The 27,747-nt window shown below is 42.7% G+C and overlaps 1 protein-coding gene across 2 annotated transcripts in view; it reads right to left on the bottom strand.

The window, feature by feature from the left end:
* PPP2R2C (protein phosphatase 2 regulatory subunit Bgamma) overlaps window positions 1-27,747 on the bottom strand; it is a 381,993-nt gene that overhangs the window by 108,841 nt on the left and 245,405 nt on the right. For both annotated transcript variants that reach the window (XM_038745076.1, XM_038745077.1), the window contains one exon: window positions 14,149-14,326. In XM_038745076.1, coding sequence (XP_038601004.1) covers window positions 14,149-14,326 — 178 coding nt within the window. The remainder of the gene's footprint in view (window positions 1-14,148; window positions 14,327-27,747) is intronic.

Raw genomic sequence — 27,747 nt, 5'->3', positions numbered from 1 at the left:
CACTTAGAACAGTGCTTGACACATAAGAATTTACCAAATACCGTCATTGTCATCACCTGACAATGGATGTTACCTTAGTCTGCCCATAACAACAACAATAATAATAATAACAATAATAATAATAATAATAATTCTGGTATTTGTTAAGCACTCACTATGTGCCAGACCCTATTCTAAGAGCTGAGGTAACCAGGTTCATTCATTCAACTGTATTTATTGAGCACTTACCATGTGCAAAGCACTCTACTAAGCACTTAAGTTCTAACCAGGTTGGACAGAGTCCCTGTCCCACATGAGGCTCACATTTTTAATTCCCATTTTACAGATGAGGGAAATGAGGCACAGAGAAGTAGAGTGACTTGTCCAAAGTCACAAAGCAGATACGTGGAGGAGCCGGGATTAGAGGTCTTTCTGACTCCCGGGCCTGTCTCTAACTGCTAGACCACACTGCTTCAAGAACCGACAGCATGCCGGTCACTTAGTTCAAATTTTTAATGAAATTAAATGAAAGCAAGTTAAAAGAAACAGCTACACAAATGTATGATTTCCTTTAGAATATACTCCTGAAAAAGGGGTGCTTTCCTTTAGGACAGAGAATTACACACGTACCATGATTATGAATGATATTACAGACCAGAACATGCTCTCAAAGCCCACCTTCAGTGTGAGTTCTTTATCTAGCTGTGGTCCCAGGAAAACACAAACACCATTGCTAATCAAGAACTGAAGAAATTAAAGTTAGAAATGTAAAGATCCTAACTACCGCACAGTTAAAGCAAAACCATTATCCCCAAAATTGATTGATGCACTGTGTGACAAGTAACGCTTGTTTGCAGTGACCATAGATGATTTAATGAACTTTAAGCAGAGTGTTTTGAGAGCACGCTGCTGTTTATGACACACCTCATATATTGTGCACAGCTAATTAGACCGCTTGACATAGACCATAGTCAAGCGAAAAGTCACATTTTCGTTAAAAAAGAAACTTAGAAACTCAAGGTCACTCTAAGAGTTTTCTGCAGCCCTTCGACCAGAATGGAACGGACAAAGAAAATCAAAGGATATTATCCTCTGTTTTATATCAGCTTATGAAATATCTTATTCATATTCCGATATTCTACATTGCCATTTTATTATGGTAATGTGGGAGGGTGTGAAATTGTAAATATATCATTGCGTGGTAAACTTATTATGGGCAGGAAACGTGTCTGCTAATTCTGCCGTTTTGTATTTTCCCAAATGCTCAGAATAATGCTCTGCAAGACTATTACGTGTCTGCTCTGTGACTTTGGGTAAGTCACTCCACTTCCCTGGGCCTCAGTTCCCTCATCTGTAAAATGAGGATTGAGACTGGGAGCCCTATGTGGGACAGGGACTTAGCGCTTAGTACAGTGCTCTGCACACAGTAAGCGCTCAATAAATATGATTGATGATTGATGAGGGACTGGGTCCAACCCGATTAGTTTGTATCTAGTACGGTGCCGAGCACGTGGTAAAGCACTCAACAAATGCGACAAGTAGTAGTAGTAGTAGTAGTAGTAGTAGTAGTAGTAGTAGTAGTAGTTGTAGTAGTAGTAGTAGTATGACAGATCCAGTTCCCACACACAGAGCCTGGAATTCTTGAGCCAGAGTGCATTCTCAGAGTCTTCTCATCCACACTCTGCTAATAGGCTAATTCTCTAGACCATAAGCTCCACACTAGACTACAAGCTCGCTGTGGGCAGGGAGCATGTCTACCAAATCTGTTCTATTCTACTCTCCCAAGCACAAAATCAGCACTCAATCAATACCATCGATGAATTCTTCTCATCATTAACATCGTCCTAGTCTGTGACTCTAGGAGTGCTTTATTAAAGGCATGTCTCTGCCAAGAAGCCTTCCCTGACTAAGCTCTCCTCTCCTCTTCTTCCACTCCCTTCTGGTCACCTATTTGCTCCCTTTATTCATCCTCATTCCCATCCTCCCAGCACATAATAATAACAATAATAATAATAATAATAATAATAATAATAATAGCATTTATTAAGCACTTACTATGTGCAAAGCACTGTTCTAAGCACTTGAGGAGGTTACAAGGTGATCAGATTGTCCCACGGGGGGCTCACAGTCTTAATCCCCATTTTACAGATGAGGGAACTGAGGCACAGAGAAGTTAAGTGACTTTCCCAAAGTCACACAGCTGACAATTAGCGGAACCAAGATTTGAACACAAGACCTCTGACTCCAAAGCTCGTGCTCTTTCCATTGAGCCATGCTGCTTCTCAGTAACCACGCTGCGTCTCATATGTATACCTCTGTATACATGCACACATATATATATACCTCTGTAGCTTGGCTCAATGGAAAGAGCACGGGCTTGGGAGTCAGAGGTCATGGGTTCTAATCCCGGCTCTGCCAATTGTCAGCTGTGTGACTTTGGGCACGTCACTTCACTTCTCTGCACCTAAGTTCCCTCATCTGGAAAATGGGGATGAAGACTGTAAGCCCCACATGGGACAACCTGATCACCTTGTATCTTCTCCGGCACTTAGAACAGTGCTTGGCACATAGTAAGTGCTTAACAAATGCCATTATTATTATTATATACCTGTCATTCATTCATTTATTTATCTATTGATTTATTTATATTAATGTCTGTCTCTCCCTCTAGACTGTGAGCTCATTGTGGGCAGGATGTGACTGTTTCTTGTTATAGTGTACTCTCCCAAGTGCTTAGTACAATGCTTTGCATGCAGTAAGCGCTCAATAAAGAAGGTTGAATGAATGAATGGATTGAATCAATGTGTGCAGAGCGCAGTAGTAAATGCTTGGGAGAGTACGCTGCACCAATAGAACAGAAACATTCCCTGCCCAAAACCAGTTTACGGTCCAGAGAGGGAGCATATGCAGCGTGGCTTAGTGAAAAGAGCAAGGGCTTGGGAGTTAAAGATTGTGGGTTCTAATCCCACTCCTCCATTGTCAGCTGTGTGACTTCGGGCAAGCCACTTCACTTCTCTGTGCCTCAGTTCCCTCATCTGTAAAACAGGGATTAAGACTGTGAGCCCCACATGGGACAACCTGATTACCTTGTATCTGCCCCAGTACTTAGAGCAGTGCTTGGCACTTAGTAAGCACTTAAGAAATAGCATCATTATTATTATTATCATAACTATAATAATGATCATAAAATGAACAAGAATTGAGGACCTACATACATTGTATTATAATAATAAAAGGCTGGGGATCCACAGCTAGGTAGAAAAATAGGAGAGATGGGGAGAGGAAGGAAGTGGGAGAAAAAAGAAGAGCCTTGGCTTCAAGGCTGTCCATCACCTTGCCCCCTCCTGCCTCACCTCCCTTCTCTCCTTCTCCAGCCCAGACCGCACCCTCCGCTCCTCTGCCATCACTCACCTCCTCACTGTACGTCGTTCTCGCCCATCCCACTGTGACTCCTGGACCACATCCTCCCCCTGGCCTGGAATGTCCTCCCTCCACACATCCGCCAAGCTAGCTCTCTTCCTCCCTTCAAAGCCCTACTGAGAGCTCACCTCCTCCAGGAGGCCTTCCCAGACGGAGCCCCCTCTTTCCTCTCCCCCTCCTTCCCCTCCCCATCCCCCCCCGCCTTACCTCCTTCCACTCCACATAGCACCTGTATATATGTATATATGTTTGCACGTATTTATTACTCTATTTATTTATTTTATTTGTACATATTTATTCTATTTATTTTATTTTATTAATATGTTTTGTTTTGTTCTCTGTCTCCCCCTTCTAGACTATGAGCCCACTGTTGGGTAGGGACCGTCTCTATATGTTGCCAACTTGTACTTCCCAAACGCTTAGTGCAGTGCTCTGCACACAGGAAGCGCTCAGTAAATACGATTGAATGAATGAATGAATGAATGACTTTCTGATTCTCTGGCCATGCTTTATGCACTATGCCATGCTGCCTCTCTACAGAGGCATTAACAAATGCTTAACAAGTGCCATTATTATTATTATTATTATTATTACAGGTAAGGGGTGATTTCTTTACAGCCACCTATAGGCACACAAACACACACACACACACTCACAATGCCTCTTTTCATAACCACATGACCTGTTGTCCCTTGCCCTCAGCTCAGGTGAAATTCTTAATAATAATCATTTTGGTATTTGTTAAGTGCTTACTATGTGCCAAGCACTGTTCTAAGCGCAGGGGAGGTACAAAGTAATCAGGTTGTCCCACTTGGGGCTCACAGTCTTAGTCCTCATTTTCCAGATGAGGGAACTGAGGCACAGAGAAGTGAAGTGACTTGCCCAAAATCACACAGCTGACAAGTGGCAGAGCCGGGATTAGAACCCATGGCCTCTGACTCTCAAGCCCGCGCTCATTCCACTGAGCCACGCTGCATAAATTCTTATCTGGTAGGCATTCACCTTTACCATAGGCTACACAATGAAGCACCCCCAAAAAATCAAAAACCTCTGTGAGCTCACTGTGGGCAGGGAACGTGTCTAACCAACTCATTCGTATTGTACTCTCCCAACCTATTAGTACAGTGCTCTGAACTCAGGAATTACTCAATAAATACATTTGATTGATTAAATGTTTAATCCAACATGATTTTCTGATCAGGAGATTTGATTAGTAGAATACCCATTATTCCATGAGTCTTTTTGGGGGGGGCCTGCTTTGTAAATTAAAATAAAAAATGGATACTAGACTAACGTCTGGCCTATTTCCAAGCTTTCAGCATACAAAGTGCTTTCAAAAAAAAATAATTGAATTATCCATAAATTCTGATGGCTAAAAAAGAGTCTAATCAAGCCAAGATTCCTTTTGTCCACTTGAAGCTTCTAAAATGCCTTTCAGGGTTCTAAAATAGGGTGTTTGATATATTTAGGAGTGTTGCAAAAACATTTTAATACATCTAATTTTATAATGAACAGATGCAGCACTAAAATACTTTAATCGGTAAATCATTAATAGGTTAAAAACTCAGGGCAAATGTCTTGAGGCAGTCTTCTGAAGGAGCTCAAGAGCTTCTGATACCAATTTAGAACTTGATAGGATGGAATAAATTCTTCAGTCTTTTTTTATCTTAATGGTATTTAAGTGTTTGTTATGTGCAAGGTACTGTACTAAGAGCTGAGGTTCAGGTTGGACACAGTCCATGTCCCACATGGGGCTCACAGTCTTAATCCTAGTTTTATGGTGCAGTACCCGAGGCACAGAGAAGTTAAATGACGTGCCCAAGGTAACACAGCAAACAGTCGGTGGAGCTGGGATTAAAACCTAGATCCTCTGACTCCAGGTCACGGCTTGTTGTAATAATAATAATAATAATAATAATAATAATAATAATAATAATAATAATAGCATTTATTAAGCATTTACTATAAAGCACTGTTCTAAATGCTGGGGAGGTTACAAAGTGATAATAATAATAATAATAATGGCATTTGTTAAGCACTTACTATGTACAAAGCACTGTTCTAAGCACCGGGGAGGTTACAAGGTGATCAGGTTGTCCCATGGGAGGGGCTCTCAGTCTTAATCCCCATGTTACAGATGAGGTAACTGAGGCACAGAGAAGTTAAGTGACTTGCCCAAAGTCACACAGTTGACAGTTGGTGGAGCCGGGATTAGGTTGTCCCATGGGGGGCTCACAGTCTTAATCTCCATTTGACAGATGAGGGAACTGAGGCTCAGAGAAGTGAAGTGACTTGCCCAAAGTGACACACCTGACAATTGGTAGAGCCAGGATTTGAACCCATGACCTCTGACTCCAAAGCCCATGCTTGTTCCACTGAGCCACACTTCTTCTCTCGCTACTAGAGAAGTAGCATGGTTTAATGGAAAGCGCATGGGTTTGGGAGTCAGAGGATGTGGGTTCTAATCCCGGCTCCGCCACTTACGAGCTGTGTGACTTTGGGCAAGTCACCTAACTTCTCTGGGCCTCAGTTCCCTCATCTGTCAAATAGGGATTAAGACTGTGAGCCCCATGTGGGACAACCTGATTACACTGTATCTACCTCAGAGCTTAGAACAGTGCTTGGCATATAGTAAGTGCTTAACAAATATTATTATTATTAGGCACTTAGTACATTGCTCTGCACACAGTAAGTGCTCAATAAATAGAATTGAATGAATGGATTATTGTTATTATTACCAGCCATCACTGCTTCATTTTTTGATTTTCAGTCTTTCTTGGATTTGTAGATGCTGAAACTCTGGCCACCGTCATCTCTCTGACAAATTTTTCCCTACATGTAAACACATTCATATCTTTTGCGGCATCCTAACAACTTAATTGAGTCATAATCCTGGCCCTGCCTTTTTTAAGAAAATGGTGTTTGTTAAGTGCTTACTATGCTCTGGGCACTGTATTAAGCTTTGAGGTAAAAACTTTGTGAATCCACTACCAGAAGGATTGCAGGTGGAGGTGGGGCGTTCTGGGAGAGATGTGTCTGTGGAGTTGCTATGGGTCAGAAATGATGCGACAGCATAAGACAATTCAAGACAAGACACACATCCGTGTTGTGTAACCTTGGGCAAGACACTTAACTTCTTTGAGCCACAGTTTCTTCATCTGTAAAATAGGAATTTCACTACTTCCTACTCGGATAATGAGTCCTATGTGGGATAGAGAGTGTGTCCAGCCTGATTATTTTGCATCTACCCAGCATTAGTACAGTGCTTGGCACATTGTAAGGGCTTAACAAATACCACAATCATTGTTGTGAGAAGCCGCGTGGCTTAGTGGAAAGAGCATGGAATTGGGAGTCAGAGATCGTGGATTCTAATGCCGGCTCCACCACTGATCAGCTGTGTGACTTGAGGCAAGTCGCTTGACTTCTCTGTACCTCAGTTCTCTCATCTGTAAAATGGGGATTAAGACTGTGAGCCCCCCGTGGGACAGCCTGATTACCTTGTATCTATCCCAGCACTTACAACAGTACTTGGCACATAGTAAACACTTAACAAATACCACTATTATTAGTAGTAGTATTAACCAGTCAAGGTGTTTTTGAATTATCAAACAATCTATCAGTTGTTTTTATTGCAGGCTTACTGCGTGCAAGACATGATATTATTAATACATAAGTAAATTCTGGATATGTACGTGAGTGTTGTGGGACTGACGGAGTGGTGCAGTCAAGCGCTTAGTAATAAATGCCATCATTATTATTATTATTATTAAGAGGATATAGAGACTGAACGGAGTGGTGCAGTCAAGCGCTTAGTAATAAATGCCATTATTATTATTATTATTATTATTATTATTATTATTATTATTATTAAGAGGATATAGAGACTGAATGAGAAGTATGTTGTCCAACCAAGACAAGGAATACAAGTTTGGGTCTCCTCTCTAAGGACTTGTGAGCTGTCAAATTATTCGGAATAGAATGACTTTTTCCCCCTCAGTACTGTAAGTACTTTGTGGGCAGGGAACGTGCCTGTTTTAGTGTACGGTCCCAGGCGCTTAGTACAGTGCTCTGCACACAGAAAGCGCTCAATAAATTTGACTGAGTGACTTTATGGTGCGATGGCTCCTCTAAGAGGCCTTCCCTCACTAAACCCTCATTTTAGCGTGGCTCAGTGGAAAGAGCCCGGGCTTTGGAGTCAGAGTTCATGGGTTCAAATCCCGGCTCCGCCAATTGTCAGCTGGGTGACTTTGGGCAAGTCACCTAACTTCTCTGGGCCTCAGTTACCTCATCTGTAAAATGGGGATTAAGACTGTGAGCCCCATGTGGGACGACCCAATCACCTTGTAATCTCCCCAGCTCTTAGAACAGTGCTTTGCACATAATAAGCGCTTAACAAATACCATCATCATCATCATCATACTAAGCACTTGGGAGAGTACAATACAAGAGAATTAGCGGATGTGTTCCCTGCCCACGATGAGTTTACAGTCTAGAGGGGAGACAGACATCACTGTGGGTATTAAGACTGTAATCACTGTTAGACTGTGACCAGCCTGATGATCTTGTGTCTACCCCAGGGGTTAATACAGTGCCTGAGACTTAGTAAATGCTTAACTTCAGGATCTCAATCCCAGTTTTTGTTAAGAAAAGATCAAAAAAAGACCCATATATTAAAAAATAAGGCACAAACTTAAAGCTTCTGGATCAATAGACAAGGGAGAAGCAGTTGGATTGAAATATTAGTGGCTTCTCCCATCCACTGTCTGTAATTGATTTTAATGTCTTGTCACCCATTGGAGACTTTTTGCTCCTTGTGGGCAAGGATCCAGTCAAGCAACTCGGTTGTATTGTACTCTATGCACATAGATGATGATAATACTAATAATGATGGCATTTTTAAGCACTTACTATGTGCAAAGCACTCTTCTAAGCACTGGGGAGGATACAAGGTGATCAGATTGTCCCATATGGGGCTCACGGTCTTCATCCCCCATTTTACAGATGAAGTAATTGAGGCACAGAGAAGTTAAGTAACTTGCCCAAAGGCACACAGCTGACAATTGGCAGAGCCAGAATTTGAACCCATGACTCTGACTTCCAAGCCTGTGCTCTTTCCAATGAGCCATGCTGGGCATTGGTTATCCATCCATCAATTATATTTATTAACAGGCCTCCAGGAGGCCTTCCCAGACTGAGCCCCTTCCTTCCTCTCCCCCTCGCCCCCCTCTCCAACCCCCATCTTACCTCCTTCCCTTCCCCACAGCACCTGTATATATGTATATATGTTTGTACATATTTGTTACTCTATTTATTTATTTATTTTACTTGTACATATCTATTCTATTTATTTTATTTTGTTAGTATGTTTGGTTTTGTTCTCTGTCTCCCCCTTTTAGACTGTGAGCCCACTGTTGGGTAGGGACCGTCTCTATATCAATCAATCAATCAATCAATCAATCAATCGTATTTATTGAGTGCTTACTGTGCGCAGAGCACTGTACTAAGCGCTTGGGAAGTACAAGTTGGCAACATATAGAGACAGTCCCTACCCAACAGTGGGCTCACAGTCTAAAAGGGGCCAACTTGTACTTCCCAAGCACTTAGTACAGTGCTCTGCACACAGTAAGCGCTCAATAAATACGATTGATGATGATGGTATTTATTAATCACTTACTATGTGCCAGGCACTGTACTAATTCCTGGGGTGGATACAAGCAAATCAGGTTGGACACAGTCCCTGTCCCATGTGGGACTCACAGTTTCAATCCCCATTTTACAGATGAGGAAACTGAGGCAGAGAGAAGTTAAGTGACTTGCTCAAGGCCCCACAGTCGACAAGTGACAGAGCGGGGAGTAGAACCCATGACCTTCTGACTCTCAGGCTGATGCTCAAGCCACTTACTATGTACAGAACACTGTACTAAGTGCTTGGGAGAGCACAATTCAACAGAATTATCAGACACATTCCCTGCCCATAAAGAGCTAGCCCCACAGCACTAATACATATATCTCTAAATCCTTTAAATTATGTATTTACACTTGTTTCCCCCTCCGACTATACGAGCCATGTGGACATAGAACATACCTACCAGCTCTGTTATACTGTATTCTCCCAAGATCTTACTACAGTGCTCTGCACAGTCACTAAATAGTATTTATTGAGCACTTACCGTGCTCAGAGCACTGTACTAAGAGCTTGGGAGAGTCCAATATAACAATATAGCAGAAGCATTCCCAGCCCGCAACGAGTTTACAGTCTAGAGGGACAGTAAGTGGTCAAGGAATGCCACTGAGCCCCAAAGCACTTATGTACGTATCTGTACATACGTACAGAGTAGGGACTGTCTCTATGTGTTGCCAATTTGTACTTCCCAAGCGCTTAGTACAGTGCTCTGCACATAGTAAGCGCTCAATAAATACGATTGATTGATTGATTAATTTATTAATTTATATCAATGTCTGTCTCCCCCTCTAGACTGTAAGCTCGTTGTGGGCAGGGAATGTATCCATTTATTGTTATATCATACTCTCCAGAGCGCTTAGTACAGTGCTTTGAACACAGTAAGTGCTCAATATATACATTTGATTGGTTAACATCAAACCTAACAACCAGCACCCACCTGACATACACCAGGGGTCCCTTGTAAGAAATGTGCAGACCAACCTGTTCAATCTGCGAGTTTGAATTATTTTTTCAAATCATCTCTATGAATGTCTCGCAGTTGTTTTTGCTTCCGAGCTTTGCCCCGACTGAGGTACGTGCCGGTTAGAAATTATGCATAATTATACTTTTCCATTTTATACATCCAAAGCGGTTCATCTGAAGTCACTCCGAAACACGCTCAGCATCCCAAAACTTTGACAATGCACTAAATGAGCTGTCCAACAATTTCATGCCTGATTTGGTGGTGTTTCAATGTGCAAAGATATTGCAGTGTGTGTGTGTGTGTGTGTGTGTGTGTGTGTGTGTGTGTGTACACCTTTTCTTTACACTCTATGCCATATTAAACTCCTCCCTTTCTCGCAAGCGAGAATGTGCATTCTCCTTCAAATATTTCTGAAGAATAAATCACCTGATGAGGGAAGCAAGGTGACCCAACCCATTTTTGAGTAGGAACTGTCTCTACCTGTTGCTGAATTGTACTTTCCAAGCGCTTAGTACAGTGCTCTGCACACAGTAGGTGCTCAATAAATATGAATGAATGAATGAATGAATGAAAGAACATGGACAACCAGACCTGGATTCCAGTCCCAGTCTTGCCACTCTCAGTGAATCAATCAGTCATATTTATTGAGCATTTACTGTGTGCAGAGCACTGTACTAAGAGCTTGGGAGAGTACAATATAGTAGAGATGGTAGACACGTTCCCTGTTCACAATGACTGTGAGCCCGTTGGGTAGGGATTACCTCAATTTGTTGCTGAATTGTACTTTCCAAGCGCTTAGTACAGTGCTCTGCACACAGTATGTGCTCAATAAATACGATTGAATGAATGAATGAGCTCATAATCTAGAAGGGGAGTTTAGCCTGCAGTGCGACATTAGGCAAGTCACTTGGCTCTTCAGCACTTAGTACAGTGCCTGGCACATAGTAAGCACTTAGCAAATATCATAATTATATTTTCTGGGCCTCAGGTTCCTTATCAGTAGAATGGGGGTAAATCCCCTACTTTCCCTAGTTACGCGACCCCCCGAGCAGCCCCTTCCTTCCTCTCCCCCCATCCCCCTCTCCATCCCCCTCATCTTACCTCCTTCCCTTCCCCACAGCACCTGTATATATATATATATATATGTTTGTACATATTTATTACTCTATTTATTTATTTATTTTACTTGTACATATCTATTCTATTTATTTTATTTTGTTAGTATGTTTGGTTTTGTTCTCTGTCTCCCCCTTTTAGACTGTGAGCCCACTGTTGGGTAGGGACTGTCTCTATATGTTGCCAACTTGTACTTCCCAAGCGCTTAGTACAGTGCTCTGCACACAGTAAGCGCTCAATAAATACGATTGATTGATTGATTGATTGATTGATTCCCTTCTTGGAAGGTGAGACCCTTCTGGGACAGGGACAGCATCCAATTGAATTATCTTGTAACTCTTATCTAATTATCTATCTTGTAATTGTCTTGTAAACATTATCTAATTATCTATCTTGTAACTTGAGAAGCAGCGTGGACTAGTGGATAGAGCATGGGCCTGGAGTCAGAAGGATCTGGGTTTCAATCCCAGCTCTACCACTTGTCTGCTGTGTGACCTTGGGCAAATCTCTTCACTTTTCTGGGCCTCAGTTACCTCATCTGGAAAATGGGGATGAAGACTGTGAGCCCAATGTTGGGACAGGGACTGTGTCCAACCTGATTAGTTCAAATCTACCTCAGTGTTTAGTACAGTGCCTGGCACATAGTAGTGCTTAACATAAACCATTAAAAAAAATCTACTCAGTGTTCAGTACAGTGTTTGTACTTAGTAGTCAATTAATAGGTACTCATATTATTAAGCACTTAGTGCAGTGCTCTGCACATAGTGAGTGCTCAGTAAATGCAATTGAATGAATAATAATAATAATAATGATGATGGTATTTGTTAAGTGCTTACGATGTGCCAAGCACTGTTCTAAGCGCTGGGGGATTACAAGATGATCAAGTTGTCCCACGTGGGGCTCACAATCTTAATCCCCATTTTACAGATGAGGTAACTGGGGCACAGAGAAGTGAAGTGACTTGTCCAAAGTCACACAGCTGACACTTGGCAGAGTCAGGATTTGAACCCATGACCTCTGACTCCAAAGCCCGTGCTCTTTCCACAGAGCCACGCTCTGAATGAATTGGGTATTTGAAGCTGTGGGTATTGGAGACGAATTTTGCTCTGAATCCTACCTCCTGAGAGGATCCCAGAGAGACCAGCTATACAATCCTGTTTCCAGTCATGGTTTCTATGGAGCTGACACAAACTTTAGAGAGCCCAGCGCTCAGCAAATTATGTCAGGAAAGAGGACGCACTAACAGCGCATTGACCATGTTTCCTCCCAGGCTTCCTCCCTCTGCCAACTACAATGCCAACAGCCTCCCAACCTTCCTGTCTCTGCTAATAATAATAATAATAATAATAATACTAATAACAGTGGTATTTGTTAAGCACTTATTATGTGACAGGCACTGTAGTAAGCACTGGGATGGATACACACTCATCAGGTTGGACAAGATCCCTGTCCCACATTAGGCTCAAAGTCTTAATCCCCATTTTGCAGATGAGGTAACTGAGCCACAGAGAAGTGAAATGATTTGCTCAAGGTCACACAATGGGATTAGGACTCAGGTGTTTTGATGCCCAGGGCCATGCCCTTTCTTCTAGACCACCCCGCATTTAACTCCTGCTATTTCATTCTGCATCTGGCAGGTTTTCCTGGAGTCTTAACTGTGGGTCTGTATGAGTGAGTGAGTCATGCATGTCTCCATGTACATGACTGTGAGTGAATGAGTTCATATGTGTGCCGGTCTCTGTACTCTGTCTCTTTCTCTCCCTTCTTCCCTCTCTCCCTCTTCCCCACCTCCCTCTCTCCCTTTCACCTTCCCCCTCCTCTACCCCCATCATCTCTCTCCTTCCTTCCCTCCTTCTCTCTTACCTCTCTCTTCCTTCCCTCTCCACCCCCACCTTCCCTCTGCCTCTTCCTCCACCAAGTCTCTCCCTTTCTCCCTCCTCTCTTTCTTCCCTCTTTCTTCCTTCCCTCTTCCTTCCCTCACCTTCTCTCTGCCTCTTCACCCTCTATTTTCTCCCTCTTTCCCTCTCTCTCCCTCTCTCTTCCTTCCTTCTCTTCCTCCCCCTCCCTCTCACCTTCCCTCTTCTTCCCCCCACCCTCTTTTTCTTTTTCTCTCTCTTCCTCCCTCTTCCTTTCTTCCCTGTCTCCATTTCCTCCCTCCTTCTCTCACTCTCATCTTCCCTCTGCCTCTTCCTCCACCATCTCTTTCCCTCTCACTCTTTCACCTTCCCTCTGCCTCTTCTCTGTCCCTTACTTCTTCCCTCTTCATTCCTTCTCTCTCTCTCTCTCTCTCCCCATACTTTCCTTCCTCCCTCTCTCCCTCTCACCATCCCTCTTTCTCCCCCCCACCATCTCTCTCCCTCCCTCCCTTTCACCTTCCCTTCCTTCTTCCCCCATATCTCCCTTCTTTCTCTTTCCCCATCTCTTCTTCCCTCTCTCCACTCTCTTCCTCCCCCTTATTTCTCTCTTTCTCATTCTCCCTTTCCCTAGAGAAGCAGTGTGACATAGTGGATAGCACATGGACTTGGGAGTTAGAAGGTCATGGGTTCTAATCTTGCTCCTCCAGCGTGACTTTGGGAAAGTCACTTAACTTCTCTGTGCCTCCATTATCTCATCTGAAAAATGGGGATTGTGACTGTGAACCCCACATGAGACAGGGACTGTGACCAACCTGATTTGCTTGTTTCTACCCCTAGTGCCTGGGGCATAGTAAGCGCTTAACAAATGCCATGGTTATGATTATTATTACTATTACCTTCTGTGCATGCAAAATCTGGCTCTTCTGAAAAAAAATCCACTTCTCCTCGCAGCCCCCAGATCCACATTCACCCCTTAGAGCACCAGAAAATAGCACAGCTTTATAGAAACAACAAAATTAACCTGGGTGTGATGAATGCAAAGATACCTTAGCTTCCAAAGATAATTAGGCTTTAGTGTTTTATGTTAAGTATTAAGCCCCGAGAACCGTGGCGGGATAGATAAAGGATACTAAAACTCCTATCCGTGATTGCTAAATGCCAGAGGTTAATCCTGAGGTCATCAGCTGACATGTATGTCTCACAGTCGCTGTTGACAGAAATGGAGTTGATGTGATAGGTATGACCATTTGCAAAGATTCTCCGCGGGCTGACTTCGACCATCAAATCCATGGGCTTTAGCACTGGCACCTACAATGAAAGCAGATGAAATAAAGGAGGATTAAACTGTGGAAGTAGAAAGCTCTTGGGGCTACCTGATTCGGGAATTAGATGGAGGAATGGGGGGTAATGAAATGAGGCAGGGAGCAGTAGGCAGCTGCAAATCGAGCCCATGGAAAGGCAGAGTGCATGCGTTTCCTTGGATATTATTCATTCATTCATTCAATCGTATTTATTGAGCACTTACTGTGTGCACAGCATGGTACTAAGCGCTTGGGAATTACAAGTTGGGCTTGGGAAGTACAAGTTGGGGGAAGTACAAGTTGGATAGTACATGCTTAGAGATTAAAAAAAGAAATGATGGGAGAGATTATTCGTTCATTGCTCTGCACTCAGTGAGCACTAAATAAATACCATTGACTGAAATACTGCTGATTGAGATTTCACACATGTACAAGGCATGGGTTTAGGTGACTATCGATCGACCAATGGTATTTATTGAGAGCTTTCCTTGTGCTGAGCACTGTACTAAGCAATTTGAGGGCTACGGTGGGACAGAGTTGGTACTGTGTGACTTTGGGCAAGTCACTTAACTTTTCTGAGCCTCAGGGACCTCATCTGCAAAATGGGGATTAAGACTGTGAGCCCCACGTGGGACAACCTGATCACCTCGTATCCCCCCCAGCACTTAGAACAGTGCCTTGCACATAGTAAGCACTTAAATGCCATTATTATTATTATTACTATATGTTCCCTACTCATTCATTCATTCATTCATTCAATCGTATTTATTGAGTGCATACTGTGTAGAGCACTGTACTAAGCACTAGGGAAGTACAAGTTGGCAACATATAGGGACGGTCCCTACTCAACAATGGGCTCACAGTCTAGAAGGGGGAGACAGACAACAAAACAAAACATGTGGACAGGTGTAAAGTCACCAGAATAAATAGAAGTAAAGCTAGATGCACATCATTAACAAAATAAATAGAATTGTAAATATGTACAAGTAAAATAAATGGAGTAATAAATCTGTACAAACATATATACAGGTGCTCTGGGGTGGGGAAGGAGGTAGGGCTTGGGGGATGGGGAGGAAGAGAGCATACAGCTCACAAGGAGCATACAGTCTAGTGTGGCTATGCAGATGCTTTGCACATAGTAAGCGCTTAATAAATACGATCATTATTATTATTACACACAGGATGTTCTGGTCTGCTTCTCCTTGCAACCCTCTGGCCTTCCCCAGACTGTAAGCTCCTTGTAGACAGGGAACATGTCTACCAACTCTGTTCTACTGTAGTCTTCCAAGTGCTTAGTACAGTGTTTGTCACACAGTAAGCTCTCAATAAATGCCATTGACTGATGATTGATTGATGTGACTCTAATAAGGCTTTGACAATAGACATGATTGGTTTCTTCAAGGAACGTACAATTTAGCAGGGGAGACAGATGAAAATAAACTACAGGGAGGGAAAAGCAGTAGAGTTTAATTGTCTTCCCAGGTTAAAAAAACACAGTAAAAGTGAAATAAAAACAATTTTTATCTGAAATTTGTCACACAGACAAAGAACTGTCTATATATTGTCTATACACTTTTAGACTGTGAGCCCACTGATGGATAGGGACTGTCTCTATATGTTGCCAACTTGTACTTCCCAAGCACTTAGTACAGTGCTCTGCACACAGTTAGCGCTCAATAAATATGATTGATTGATTATACACTTGGATCTGTGACCTTTGGACATTTAATATTTGCCCCAAACCCCAACCCCACAACACAACACAACACAACACAACACTTATGTACTTATCTTTAAATTATATACTATAAATTACTTTTTTATTCATATTAATATCTGTCTCCCCCTCTAGACCTAAGCTCGTTATGGCCAGGGAACATGCATGCTAATTTTGTTGTATTCATTCAATTTATTCATTCAATCATATTTATTGAGCACTTACTGTGTGCAGAACATGTACTAAGCACTTGGAAAGTATAATTTGGCAACAAATAGAGACAATCCCTACCCAAAAATGGGCTCACAGTCTAGAAGATGGGCTCACAGTTGTACCCTCCCAAGCACTCAGTACAGTGCTTGGCACATAGTGAGAACTCAGTAAATACCATTGATTGATTGATTGATTGATATTAGGGGAGGTAGAAGAGAGAGAAAGAGAGCCACAGAAATAAAACACAGTGTCTCGGAGACTTCTGGTTAAAAGGTTTGGGGAACCCCTTATTTAACGCTTTATTGCTCCTTTTCCATGGTTGTCAGAAGGAGTTTGTGGTCTCCCTTAAATGCCTAACTCACTCTGAGGATCTGGCAGGGAGTGGGGAAAAAGCTAGCCCGATAATTGGAATGCTGTAAACAGACCTCCGAAGTGTTACAAAATAGAGTGTGAACGTGTGGCTTTTCTCCTAGGTGCTGGTGAGCTCATTCCTTTTACAGCAGAGTCAAGCGATGCATGAAAACAACTTATTTTCTGTGACTCCCTGAGGGGAGAAAGCCCTCAGAGATTTCTGCAACTTCCGCGGTTTCCTCTGGAATGGCTCTGCGGTAGAGTTAGGCAACCACTGGGGTTATTTTAGCTGGGGTATAACGACCATGAAATAGAAGAGAATTTGTCAAAACACTCGGCAGGGAGAAATCTGGGCAATATCCTTCATCACACTAGCACCCGTAAAGTTGGTGTGTTGACTGATTTTATGTTTATCTTCCCGGGGGAGGGAATTGCTTTCTGAACAGATGTATTTTTCAAGACATATCTACTGTGAGATGCACCGATTTGAATGACAAAATCACATGACTGAGATAACACCATGATTTAATAAGAGATGAGGTAAATAGGTCCCACTTTTAGAGTGAAGATGAAACAAATCAAAAGTATCAGAGATTTTCGAGTTAATGAGAGCAAAAGAGGTTCGTTTTTTCTTTACAAAAGCTGGTCTTCATATAAGGAGACATATGTATATACACATACATATAATCATTCATTCAATCATATTTATTGAGCCCATACTGTGTGCAGAGAACTGTACTAAGCACTTGGGAATGTAAAATACAGCAATAAAGAGAGACAATCCCTACCCCGGGGATGAGGGAGAGGGGGACAATATAAATGCATACATGTATGTGAGCCTGTTGTTGGGTAGGGCCGATTCTATATGTTGTTGACTTGTACTTCCCAAGTGCTTAGTACAGTGCTCTGCACACAGTAAGTGTTCAATAAATACAATTGAATGAATGAATGAATGAATGTAGTAGATCTCTATTTCTCTTTAGAATTCATAGCAATAAAATTACGATGTAAAGTGACTTCATAAAATGAATCAGTGTCAAAAATAGGAATAAAATTGCTTACCACTGAAAATAACTAAATATTTTCTAAATGTCATAGGCATGGCTATTCAAATATCAAAAATCAGGACAAATAATGAGAAAGGATCATTATATAAAATTCTTGGGGAAAAAAATAGCCTAAATTTTGGAGACACCTCATCTCTCCTCCTTCGTTACATAGAATCACATCTCACCCAATTGGATAAAACTCTGATTTTTCAGTAAAGCCGCGGATGTAGATCAGTTGAAGATAAATCGATGAATTGAAGGTATTAATTGAGTGCTTAGTGTGTGCAGACCATTGCATTAAGCACTTAGGAGAGTATCATATATTGGAGTTGATAGACACATTCTCTGCCCACAAAATTATCCTGGGATTACTAGTCTAGTGCAATGGAGTTCACCAGCTCCTTGCAAAAATCAATAAATGCCGAGAGAGTTGGGTGGCACTATCATTCTGATAGGAAAACTTGAAAAAAAAAATCCCCTCCCCTATAACTCATGCAACTTTTATTTTGCCTGAGTAACATTCAAGTCTTGCCATTTATAATGAGGAAAATAAATCCTTATAAATATGATCAAAGCAGCCAGATTGTCTCCAACCATCCATGTTATCTGCTGCAATGCCTCAGTGAGATTAAATTAGAAGATGACGGGCAGCTCTTAGAAGATGGGGTATTTTGCTGCTGTGACACACTGACCCTCAGGGAAATTGCAGCTTTTACCCAGTGGAATGTGGGAGAGCAAAATGTTGTCATTCCCTCTGGACATACTGCACTTAATCTATCGACGAGCACACGCTTCTCCACTCCCCGCAATGTTGCCCATTTCCCCTTGGCCTCAAGCACAAACTCTTGACTGTCAGATTTAAGGTTTACAAGGTTTAAAGCAGTCAACCATCTTGCCCCCTCCTAACTCACCTTGCTACTCTCCTACCAAAGCCCAGGCCGCACACTTGACTCCTTTAGTGCCAACAAACTCACCCTACCCCAATCTCATCAATCTCACCTCCGACCTCTTGCCCACGTCCTGCCTCTGGCCTAGAGGCCCTTCCCTCTTCAAATCTGATGGAGGATTACTCTCCCCCGTCCCTTTCAAAGCTATATTGAACACATATCTCCTCCAAGGGGCCATCCCTGACTAATCCCTCATTTCCTTTTCTCCCATCCCTCCTGCATCACCCTTGCATTTGGATTGGCTCCCTTTTTTCACACATCCCTCAGCCCCACAGCACTTACATAATAATAATGTTGGTATTTGTTAAGCGCTTACTATATGCCAAGCACTGTTCTAAGCGCTGGGGTAGATACAAGGTAATCAGGTTGTCCCACGTGGGGCTCACAGTCTTCATCCCCATTTTACAGATGAGGGAACTCAGGCCCAGGGAAGTTAAATGACTTACCCAAGGTCACACAGCTGACTTTTAGACTGTGAGCCCACTGTTGGGTAGGGACTGTCCCTATATGTTGCCAACTTGTACTTCCCAAGCGCTTAGTACAGTGCTCTGCACACAGTAAGTGCTCAATAAATATGATTGATGATGAGGATGATGACAAGTGGCGGAGCCAGGATTAGAACCCAGGACTTCTGGCTCCCCAGCCTGTGCTCTTTCCGCTGAGCCGTGAAACTTCGCAGTATGCTTCTCAGACATCAGTATGAATACATGAATTATGGATGTTTACAATAAAATGCTGTGGGGATTACGGTGGGCTGATTAAGGATGCAAATCTCTATGTCATATTCCAGCGCATAGAACAGTGCTTTGCATCATCATCATCATCAATCGTATTTATTGAGCGCTTACTATGTGCAGAGCACTGTACTAAGCACTTGGGAAGTACAAATTGGTAACAAACAGAGACAGTCCCTACCCGACAGTGGGCTCACAGTCTAAAAGGGGGAGACAGAGAACAAAACCAAACGTACTAACAAAATAAAATAGAATAGATATGTACAAATAAAATAAATAAATAAATAAATAGAGTAAAAAAATATGTACAAACATATATACATATATACAGGTGCTGTGGGGAAGGGAAGGAGGTAAGATGGGGGGATGGAGAGGAGGACGAGGGGGAGAGGAAGGAAGGGGCTCAGTCTGGGAAGGCCTCCTGGAGGAGATAGTAAGCGCTTAACAAATGCCATCATTACTATTATGCTCATTCATTCATTCATGCAATCATATTTATCGAGAGCATACTGTCTGCGGAGTACTGTGCAAAGCGCTGGGAAACTACAATTCAGCAACAAAGAGAGACAATCCCTGCCCACAATGGGCTCACAGTTCATGTGCATATAGCGTGACCATCTGTAGAGCCATGGTTGATGCTCAAAGTCTGTTTAGTTGGAATAGTTCCTTGGAAAAATGGAACTGTTCCTTAATGCTAAAGACCAGGTCTCTCATTGTCCCCTTCCACTGAGCTAACTCTTGAAACAATCAATCAGCCAGTCAATCAACTGTATTGACGGGGCATCCACCTTGTGCAGAACATTGTACTAAGCTGTAAGCTCATCTTTAAACTGTAACCCCATTGTGGGCAGGGAATGTGATTGTTTACTGTTGTACTCTCCCAAGCACTTAGTACAGTATTCTGCTCACAGTAATAATAATAATGGCATTATATAATAATAATAACAGTAATGATAATAATGGCATTCATTAGGTACTTACTATGTGCCAAGCACCGTTCTAAACTCTGGGGTAGACACAAGGTAATCAGGTTGTCCCACGTGGAGCTCACAGTCTTAATCCCCATTTTACAGATGAGGTAAATGAGGCACAGAGAAGTCAAGCGACTTGCCCAAAGTCGCACAGCTGATCAGTGGTGGAGCCGGGATTAGGATCCATGACCTCTGACTCGCAAGCCCAGGCTTTTTCCACTAAGCCACACTGCACAGTAAGTGCTCAATAAATATGACAATAAATCCATGGGCAAGGTTTCACAGAAGGGGAGGGAATAGGGGAAATGAGGGCTTAGTCTATCACCCCAGTTATGTTGCAAGCTCCTTGAGGGCATGGGATGTTCATTCATTCAGTCGTATTTACTGAGCGCTTAATTTATTGAGCACTGACTGTGTGCAAAGCACTGTATTGAGCATGTGTTTTGTTTCTGATGTTCGGTCCCACACAGTAGGCAAGTAGGAGCTCCTTGGAAATGCAGCATGGCATAGTGGATAGCACATGGGCTTGGGAGTCAGAAGGACCTGGGTTCTAATCTTGACTCTGCCACATGCCTGTTGTGTGACCTTGGGCAAGTCATTTCACTTCTCTGGGCCTCAGTTCCCTCATCTGTAAAATGGGGATTAAGAATGTGAACCCCCTCTGGGGAAAGAGACTGGGTCCATCCCGATTTGCTTGTATGCACCTCGACGCTTAGTACAGTGCCTAGCACCTAGTAAGCACTTAACAAGTAATGTAATTATTATTATGATACATTCCTGTCCCGTGGGGAGTTTATGAGAAGCACACGGGCTTTGGAGTCAGAGGTCATGGGTTTGAATCCCGGCTCTGCCAATTGTCAGCTGTGTGACTTTGGGCAAGTCGCTTAACTTCTCTGTGCCTGTTACCTCATCTGTTAAATGGATATTAAGACTGTCAGCTCCCTGTGGGACAACCTGATCACCTTGTAACCTCCCCAGCACTTAGAACAATGCTTTGCACATAGTAAGTGCTTAATAAATGCCATTATTATTATTATTATTATCATTTATAGTCTAAGAGAGTGCTATACATTCCCAAGAGCTGAGAATGGTGTTCTGCATGATGTAATCAATCGATGGTATTTATTGAGTGCTTACTGTGTGCAGAGCACTCTACCACTACTACTACTACTAATAATAATAATGGCATTTGTTAAGTGCTTACTACGTGCAAAGCACTGTTCTAAGCACTGGGAGGATACAAGGTGATCAGGTTGTCCCACGTGGGGCTCACAGTCTTAATCCCCATTTTACAGATGAGGTAACTGAGGCTCAGAGAAGTTAAGTGACTTGCCCAAGGTCACACAGCAGAACCCATGACCTCTGACTAAGCACTTGGAGAGTTGGTAGACCCATTCCCTGACAAAAGGGCCTTGCAATCTAGAGGTAGCTTATAGTCTAGAACAGTGCTCAGTAAATACCAGTGATTGAATGATTGAATAATTGATTGATCTGTCCAAAGACCTCAATTCATTCAACTGCATTTATTGAGTGCTTACTGTGTGTAGAGTCCAATGAATTAATTATCCTAACCTGCCCACGCTGGGGAAGCAGCGTGGCTCAGTGGAAAGAGCCTGGGCTTTGGAGTCAGAGGTCAGGGGTTCAAATCCCGGCTCTGCCACTTGTCAGCTGTGTGACTTTGGGCAAGTCACTTAACTTCTCTGTGCCTCAGTTCCCTCATCTGTAAAATGGGGATTAAGACTGTGAGCCCCACGTGGGACAACCTGATCACCTTGTAACCTCCCCAGTGCTTAGAGCAGTGCTTTGCACATAGTAAGCGCTTAATAAATGCCACGACTAAATGCCATTACTAATGCCCAAATGGCAGAGTATGAGGCCTAGGTGAGTATTTGAGTATCTCCTGATAACGAGCCCCTCCTTCATAGGAGACATCAAATTTCTCAGCTTCTCAACCCTTGCTCTATTTTTCATGACATATTCATTATGTGCGACTTTGGGCAAGTCACTTAACTTCTCTGGGCCTCAGTTCCCCCATCTGTAAAATGGGGATGAAGACTGTGAGTCCCATGTGGGACAACCTGATTACCTTGTAACTACCCCAGCATTTAGAACAGTGCCTTGCACATAGTAAGCACTTAACAAATACCAACATTATTATTATTATTATTATTATTATTATCATTATTATTATTATGGTATTCGTTAAGTGTTTACTATGTGCCAAGTACTGTTCTAACTGCTGGGGTAAATACTGTGGCTTAGTGGAAAGAGCACGGGCTTGGGAGTCAGAAAGTCATGGGTTCTAATCCCACCTCTGCCACCTGTCTGTTGTGTGACCTTGGGCAAGCCACTTAACTGTGTCTCAGTTTCCTCATCTGTAAAATGGGAATTAAGACTGTGAGCCCCACGTGGGACAAACTGATTGCCCTGTATCTACCCAGCTCTCAGACCAGTGCTTGGCACAAAATAAACCTTTAACAAATACCATAATTTCAGCATTTAGAACAGTGCTTGGCACATAGTGAGTGCTTAGCAAATACCATAATTATTAAACTAACCAGTTTGGACTCAGTCCCTGTACTACAATGGGGCTCACAGTCTATGTATGAGGGAGAGAAGGAGACCTGAGTCACAGAGAAGTGAAGTGACTCACCGAAGGTCACACAGCAAACAATTGGCAGAACCAGGATTAGAATCCAGATCCTCTGGCTCCCAAGCCCGGACCGTTTCCGGTAGGTCATGCTTAGAAAGTAGAGTTCATTCTGCTGAAGACTTCTGGTTTCTTCTCTTACATTTGTAAATTTGCTAAATTATATCTCTTGGGATTTGTAGTCATGGGTTCTAATCCCAGCTCCACCACTTGTCAGCTGTGTGAGTTTGGGCAAATCAGTTCACTTCTCTGTGCCTCAGTTACCTCATCTGTAAAATGGAGATTGACTGTGAGCCCCATGTGGGACAACCTGATTACCTTGTATCCTCCCCCAGTGCTTAGACCAGTGCTTGGCACATAGTAAATGCTTAACAAGTGCCATCATCATTATTATTATTATTGGTATTGTATATTAAAAAAATATAATTAGCTCAGAGGGCACTAGAAGGAACTCAAAAGAGAGCAGTATTGCATGGTATTGCATAGAAGCAGCATGGCTCAGTGGAAAGAGCACGGGCTTTGGAGCCAGAGGTCATGGGTTCAAATTCCGGCTCCTCCAATTGTCAGCTGTGTTACTTCGGGCAAGTCACTTAACTTCTCTGTGCCTCAGTTACCTCATCTGTAAAATGGGAATTAAGACTGTGAGCCCCCTGTGGGACAACTTGATCACCTTGTTACCTCCCCAACGCTTAGAACAGTGCTTTGCACATAGTAAGTGCTTAACAAATGCCATCATCATTATTATTATTATTATTATAGTGAACAGAGGCCAGGCATGGTACTCAGAAGGTCAGAAGGTCAGGGGTTCTAATCCCAGCTCTGCCAGTTGTCTGCTGTGTGGCCTTAAGCAAGTCACTTCACCTCTCTGGGCCTCAATTACCTCATCTGTACAATAGAGATTAAGACTGAACCCTATGTAGGACAGGGGCTGTGTCCAACCAGATTTGCTTGTATCCACCCTATTGCTTAGTAGAGTGCCTGGCAAATATTAAGTACTTAACAAGCATCATAATTATTATTATTATAATTAGGTCAGCTTCAAAAATGACAGACCAATCAAGATGTGAAAATTTTTTCCTTCCTGAGAAATGAAAGTTCTTATGGAACATCAAGCAATGCTATTTCACTCTCTCATATGTGACTTGCTTACTCTTTATCGCCTAGTTTGTGTAATTTGTGAGCCACTTGTATGTCAAACATACTAAACATTTATCTTGTTTTACTGAAAATAACATTTTATTGGCCAATGGCAAGGAGGTGAATATTTGCCACATTACGCTCAGTGTGGATAGAACTTCAAGGAAAGTAAACTGACTTAGTTTCTTTGTAGAGCATGTGAGTCTATTTACTGAGTGCTCACTGTGTGCAGAGCACTATACTAAGCGCTTGGGAGAGTACAGTGTAGCAGAGCTGTAGACATGTTCTCTGCCTTCTACAAGCTTACAGTCTAGGGAGGGAGTTACCAGGAGATACTCAATAGTGTGGAGCAGTATGACCTAGAGGGAAAAGCAAAGGCCTGGAAATCAGAAGACCTGGATTCTAATCTCGGCTTTGCCATTTTTTTTAAGGGATTCGTCAAGCCTTTCCTATGCACCAGGAACTATGCTAAACAACATGGCTCTGTGTCTAGAGATTGAGCTTGGGAGTCAAAAGGATGAGGGTTCTAATCCCAACTCCACCTCTCGGCTGCTGTGTGATTTTGGACAGGCTACTTCACTTCTCTGTGCCTCAGTTACCTCATCCGTAAAGAGGGATTTAAGACTCTATAATAATAATAATAATGATGGCATTTATTAAGCGCTTACTATGTGCAAAGCACTGTTCTAAGCGCTGGGGGGGATACAAGGTGATCAGGTTGTCCCACGGGGTGCTCACAGTCAACCCCCATTTTACAGATGAGGTAACTGAGGCCCAGAGAAGTTAAGTGACTTGCCCAAGGTCACGCAGCTGACAATTGGCAGAGCCAGGATTTGAACCCACGACCACTGACTCCAAAACCTGTGCTCTTTCCACTGAGCCACGCTGATTGTTGGGCATGGACTGTGTCCAACCTTGCATCTACCCCTGCACTTAATACAGTGCCGGGCACATAGTAAATGCTTAACAAATATCTTTAAAAAAAAAAAGTTGAGGTAGATTCATTCATTCATTCCTTCATTCAATCGTATTTATTGAGTGCTTACTGTGTGCAGAGCACTGTACTAAGTGCTTGGAAAGTACAGTTTGGCAACGAAGAAAGACAATCCCTGCCCACAATGGGCTCACAGTCTAGAAAGGGGGAGACAGACATCAAAACATGTAAACAGGTATCAGTGGCATCAATATAAATAGAATTAGAGATATATGTATGCACATCATAAGAAGTAAAACAGGCATTAATATAAATAAATAGAATTATAGGTATGTACATATATTCACAAGTGCTATGGGGCTGGGGGTAGAGCAAAGGGAGAGAGTTGGGGAGACATGGCGGGGAGGGGGAGCTGAGGAAAAAAGCGGCTCAGGTTGGACACAGTGAAGTTCACAAGGTCACACAGCAGACAAGTGGCATAGATGGGATTAGAATCAATCAATCACTTGTATTTATTGAGTGCATGCTGTGTGCAAAGCATTGCTCTAAGCACTTAGGAGAGCACACTATAGCAAAGTACATGTGTTCTGCCCACAAGAAGCTTAGAGTCTAGATGGGGAAACAGACATTAATATAAATAAATTAATTCTGGATACGGACATAAGTGCTGTGGGGCTGAGGGAGGGGTGAATAAAGGGTAAAAATCCAAGTGCAAAGGTGACGCAGAAGAGAGTCGGAGAAGAGGAAAGTGGGGCTGAGGCAGGGAAGGCCTCTTGGAGGAGATGGGCCTTCAGTAAGGCTTTGAAGGGGCGCAGAGAGTCATTGTCAGTGGGATTCATTCATTCATTCATTCAATCGTATTTATTGAGCGCTTACTGTGTGCAGAGCACTGTACTAAGCGCTTGGGAAGTACAAGTTGGCAACATATAGAGACGGTCCTTACCCAACAGTGGGCTCACAATCTAGAAGGGGGGAGACAGAGCACAAAACAAAACATATTAACAAAACAAAATAAACAGAATAAATATGTACAAATAAAATAGAGTAATAAATACATACAAACATATATACATATATATACACATATACATTTATACCCATTTTACAGATGAGGTAACTGAGATTTGAGGAGGGAGGGCATTCCAGGCCAGAGGCAGGAGGTGGTTGAGAGGTCGGCGGCGAGATAGATGAGATGGAGGCAGAGTGAGAAGGCTGGCATTAGAAAAGCAAAGTGAGTGGGCTGGGGTGGACTAGGAAATCAGGGAGATAAGGTAAAGGCTCTATGAATCAATGTCTTACTGGGCCAGGAGAGTTTGTATATCTCAATGAAGCTTAGAATTATGCCACTGAGAGATCATCTGTCATCAGGGTTACCCATAATGGAAAGGTCTAAGCTGAAGAGTCAAAGTCAATTCACCTGCACTGGGCAACAGCGACATAGGAGGGAGTCTAAAGTGGATGATTAAGCGGTCAAAATGTTGGTTAAAGACGATGGCAGAGACTTAAGTTTTTACTGCGCAGAAGAGAGCGATGGTAACCCACTTCCGTATTTTTACCAAGAAAACTCTATGGGTTGATGTCCATAAAGTCAGTCGGTAACGACTCATCAGCAATTAAGAAACAAATAAGGTAGGAGGGGGTGAGGTGACTGAGTGGTTTTAGCCAACTGTAAGGAGTTTCTGTTTGACACAGAGGTGGATGGGCAACCACTGGGGGTTCTGGAGGAGTGGGGAAACATGGAATGAATTTTTTTGTAGAAAAATGATCCGGGCAGCAGAGTGAAGTATGAACTGAAATGAGGAGAGACAGGAGGTTGGGAGGTCAGTAAGTGCTCAATAAATATGACTGATTGAGAGAGACTTCTGTGGACTTAAGCCCCATGTGGGACAACCTGATCACCGTGTAACCTCCCCAGCGCTTAGAACAGTGCTTTGCACAGAGCTTAAGCACTTAATAAATGCCATTTTAAAAAAAGCCCATGATTCAGCATGACCATAAAGTAACGGAAAACCTTAAGGTCTCAGATTTAAATATTTCCATGTTTCAATGAATGAATAATTGGAAGATAATTGGAAAAATCACGGGGCAAAACGGAATGACTTCTGAATGTGAGACTAGTTCCGCGCATGCTCTGAGAACAGCCGTGAGATTGTACCTTGCCATACATTTACCCGACGAAACTGATTTTATGGTTAAGTGATTTCAATACCAGATACCAGACCTTATAAAAAGCTCAGGCCCTCCTCAGAGATGAGATTTAAATCTCATTCCCATCATGGAAATTCAGAAGAAATGCAAAAAGTTGTAGCCCAGAGCAGAGATGAACAATTAAAATATCGTTTTATTGATGACTATAATAATGATGATGATGATAATTATATGTATTCTGGCAGTTACTATGTGCCAAGCACTGGGATAGATGCAAGATGATTAGTTAGAGAAGCAGCCTGGCCTAGTGGAAAGACCATGGTTCCTAGGAGTCAACAACCTGAGTCCTAATATCGGCTCCGTCACTTGTCTGCTATGTGACCTTGGGTAACTCACTTGACTTCTCTGTGCCTCAGTTGCCTCATCTGTAAAATGGGAGTTAAGACTGTGAGCCCCATGTGGAACAAGGACTGTGTTCAACTTGAGAAGTCGTATCTACCCCAGTGCTTAGTACAGTGCCTGGCTCATAGAGTGAGCACTTCAGAAATACCATAAAATAAAAATCAGATCAGACACG

This window comes from Tachyglossus aculeatus, chromosome 4, assembly GCF_015852505.1.
Source record: "Tachyglossus aculeatus isolate mTacAcu1 chromosome 4, mTacAcu1.pri, whole genome shotgun sequence".
In the NCBI taxonomy this organism is placed as follows: Eukaryota; Metazoa; Chordata; class Mammalia; order Monotremata; family Tachyglossidae; genus Tachyglossus; species Tachyglossus aculeatus.
The sequence above is the reverse complement of the archived record's forward strand: the minus strand, read 5'-3'. Positions and strand labels throughout refer to the sequence as shown.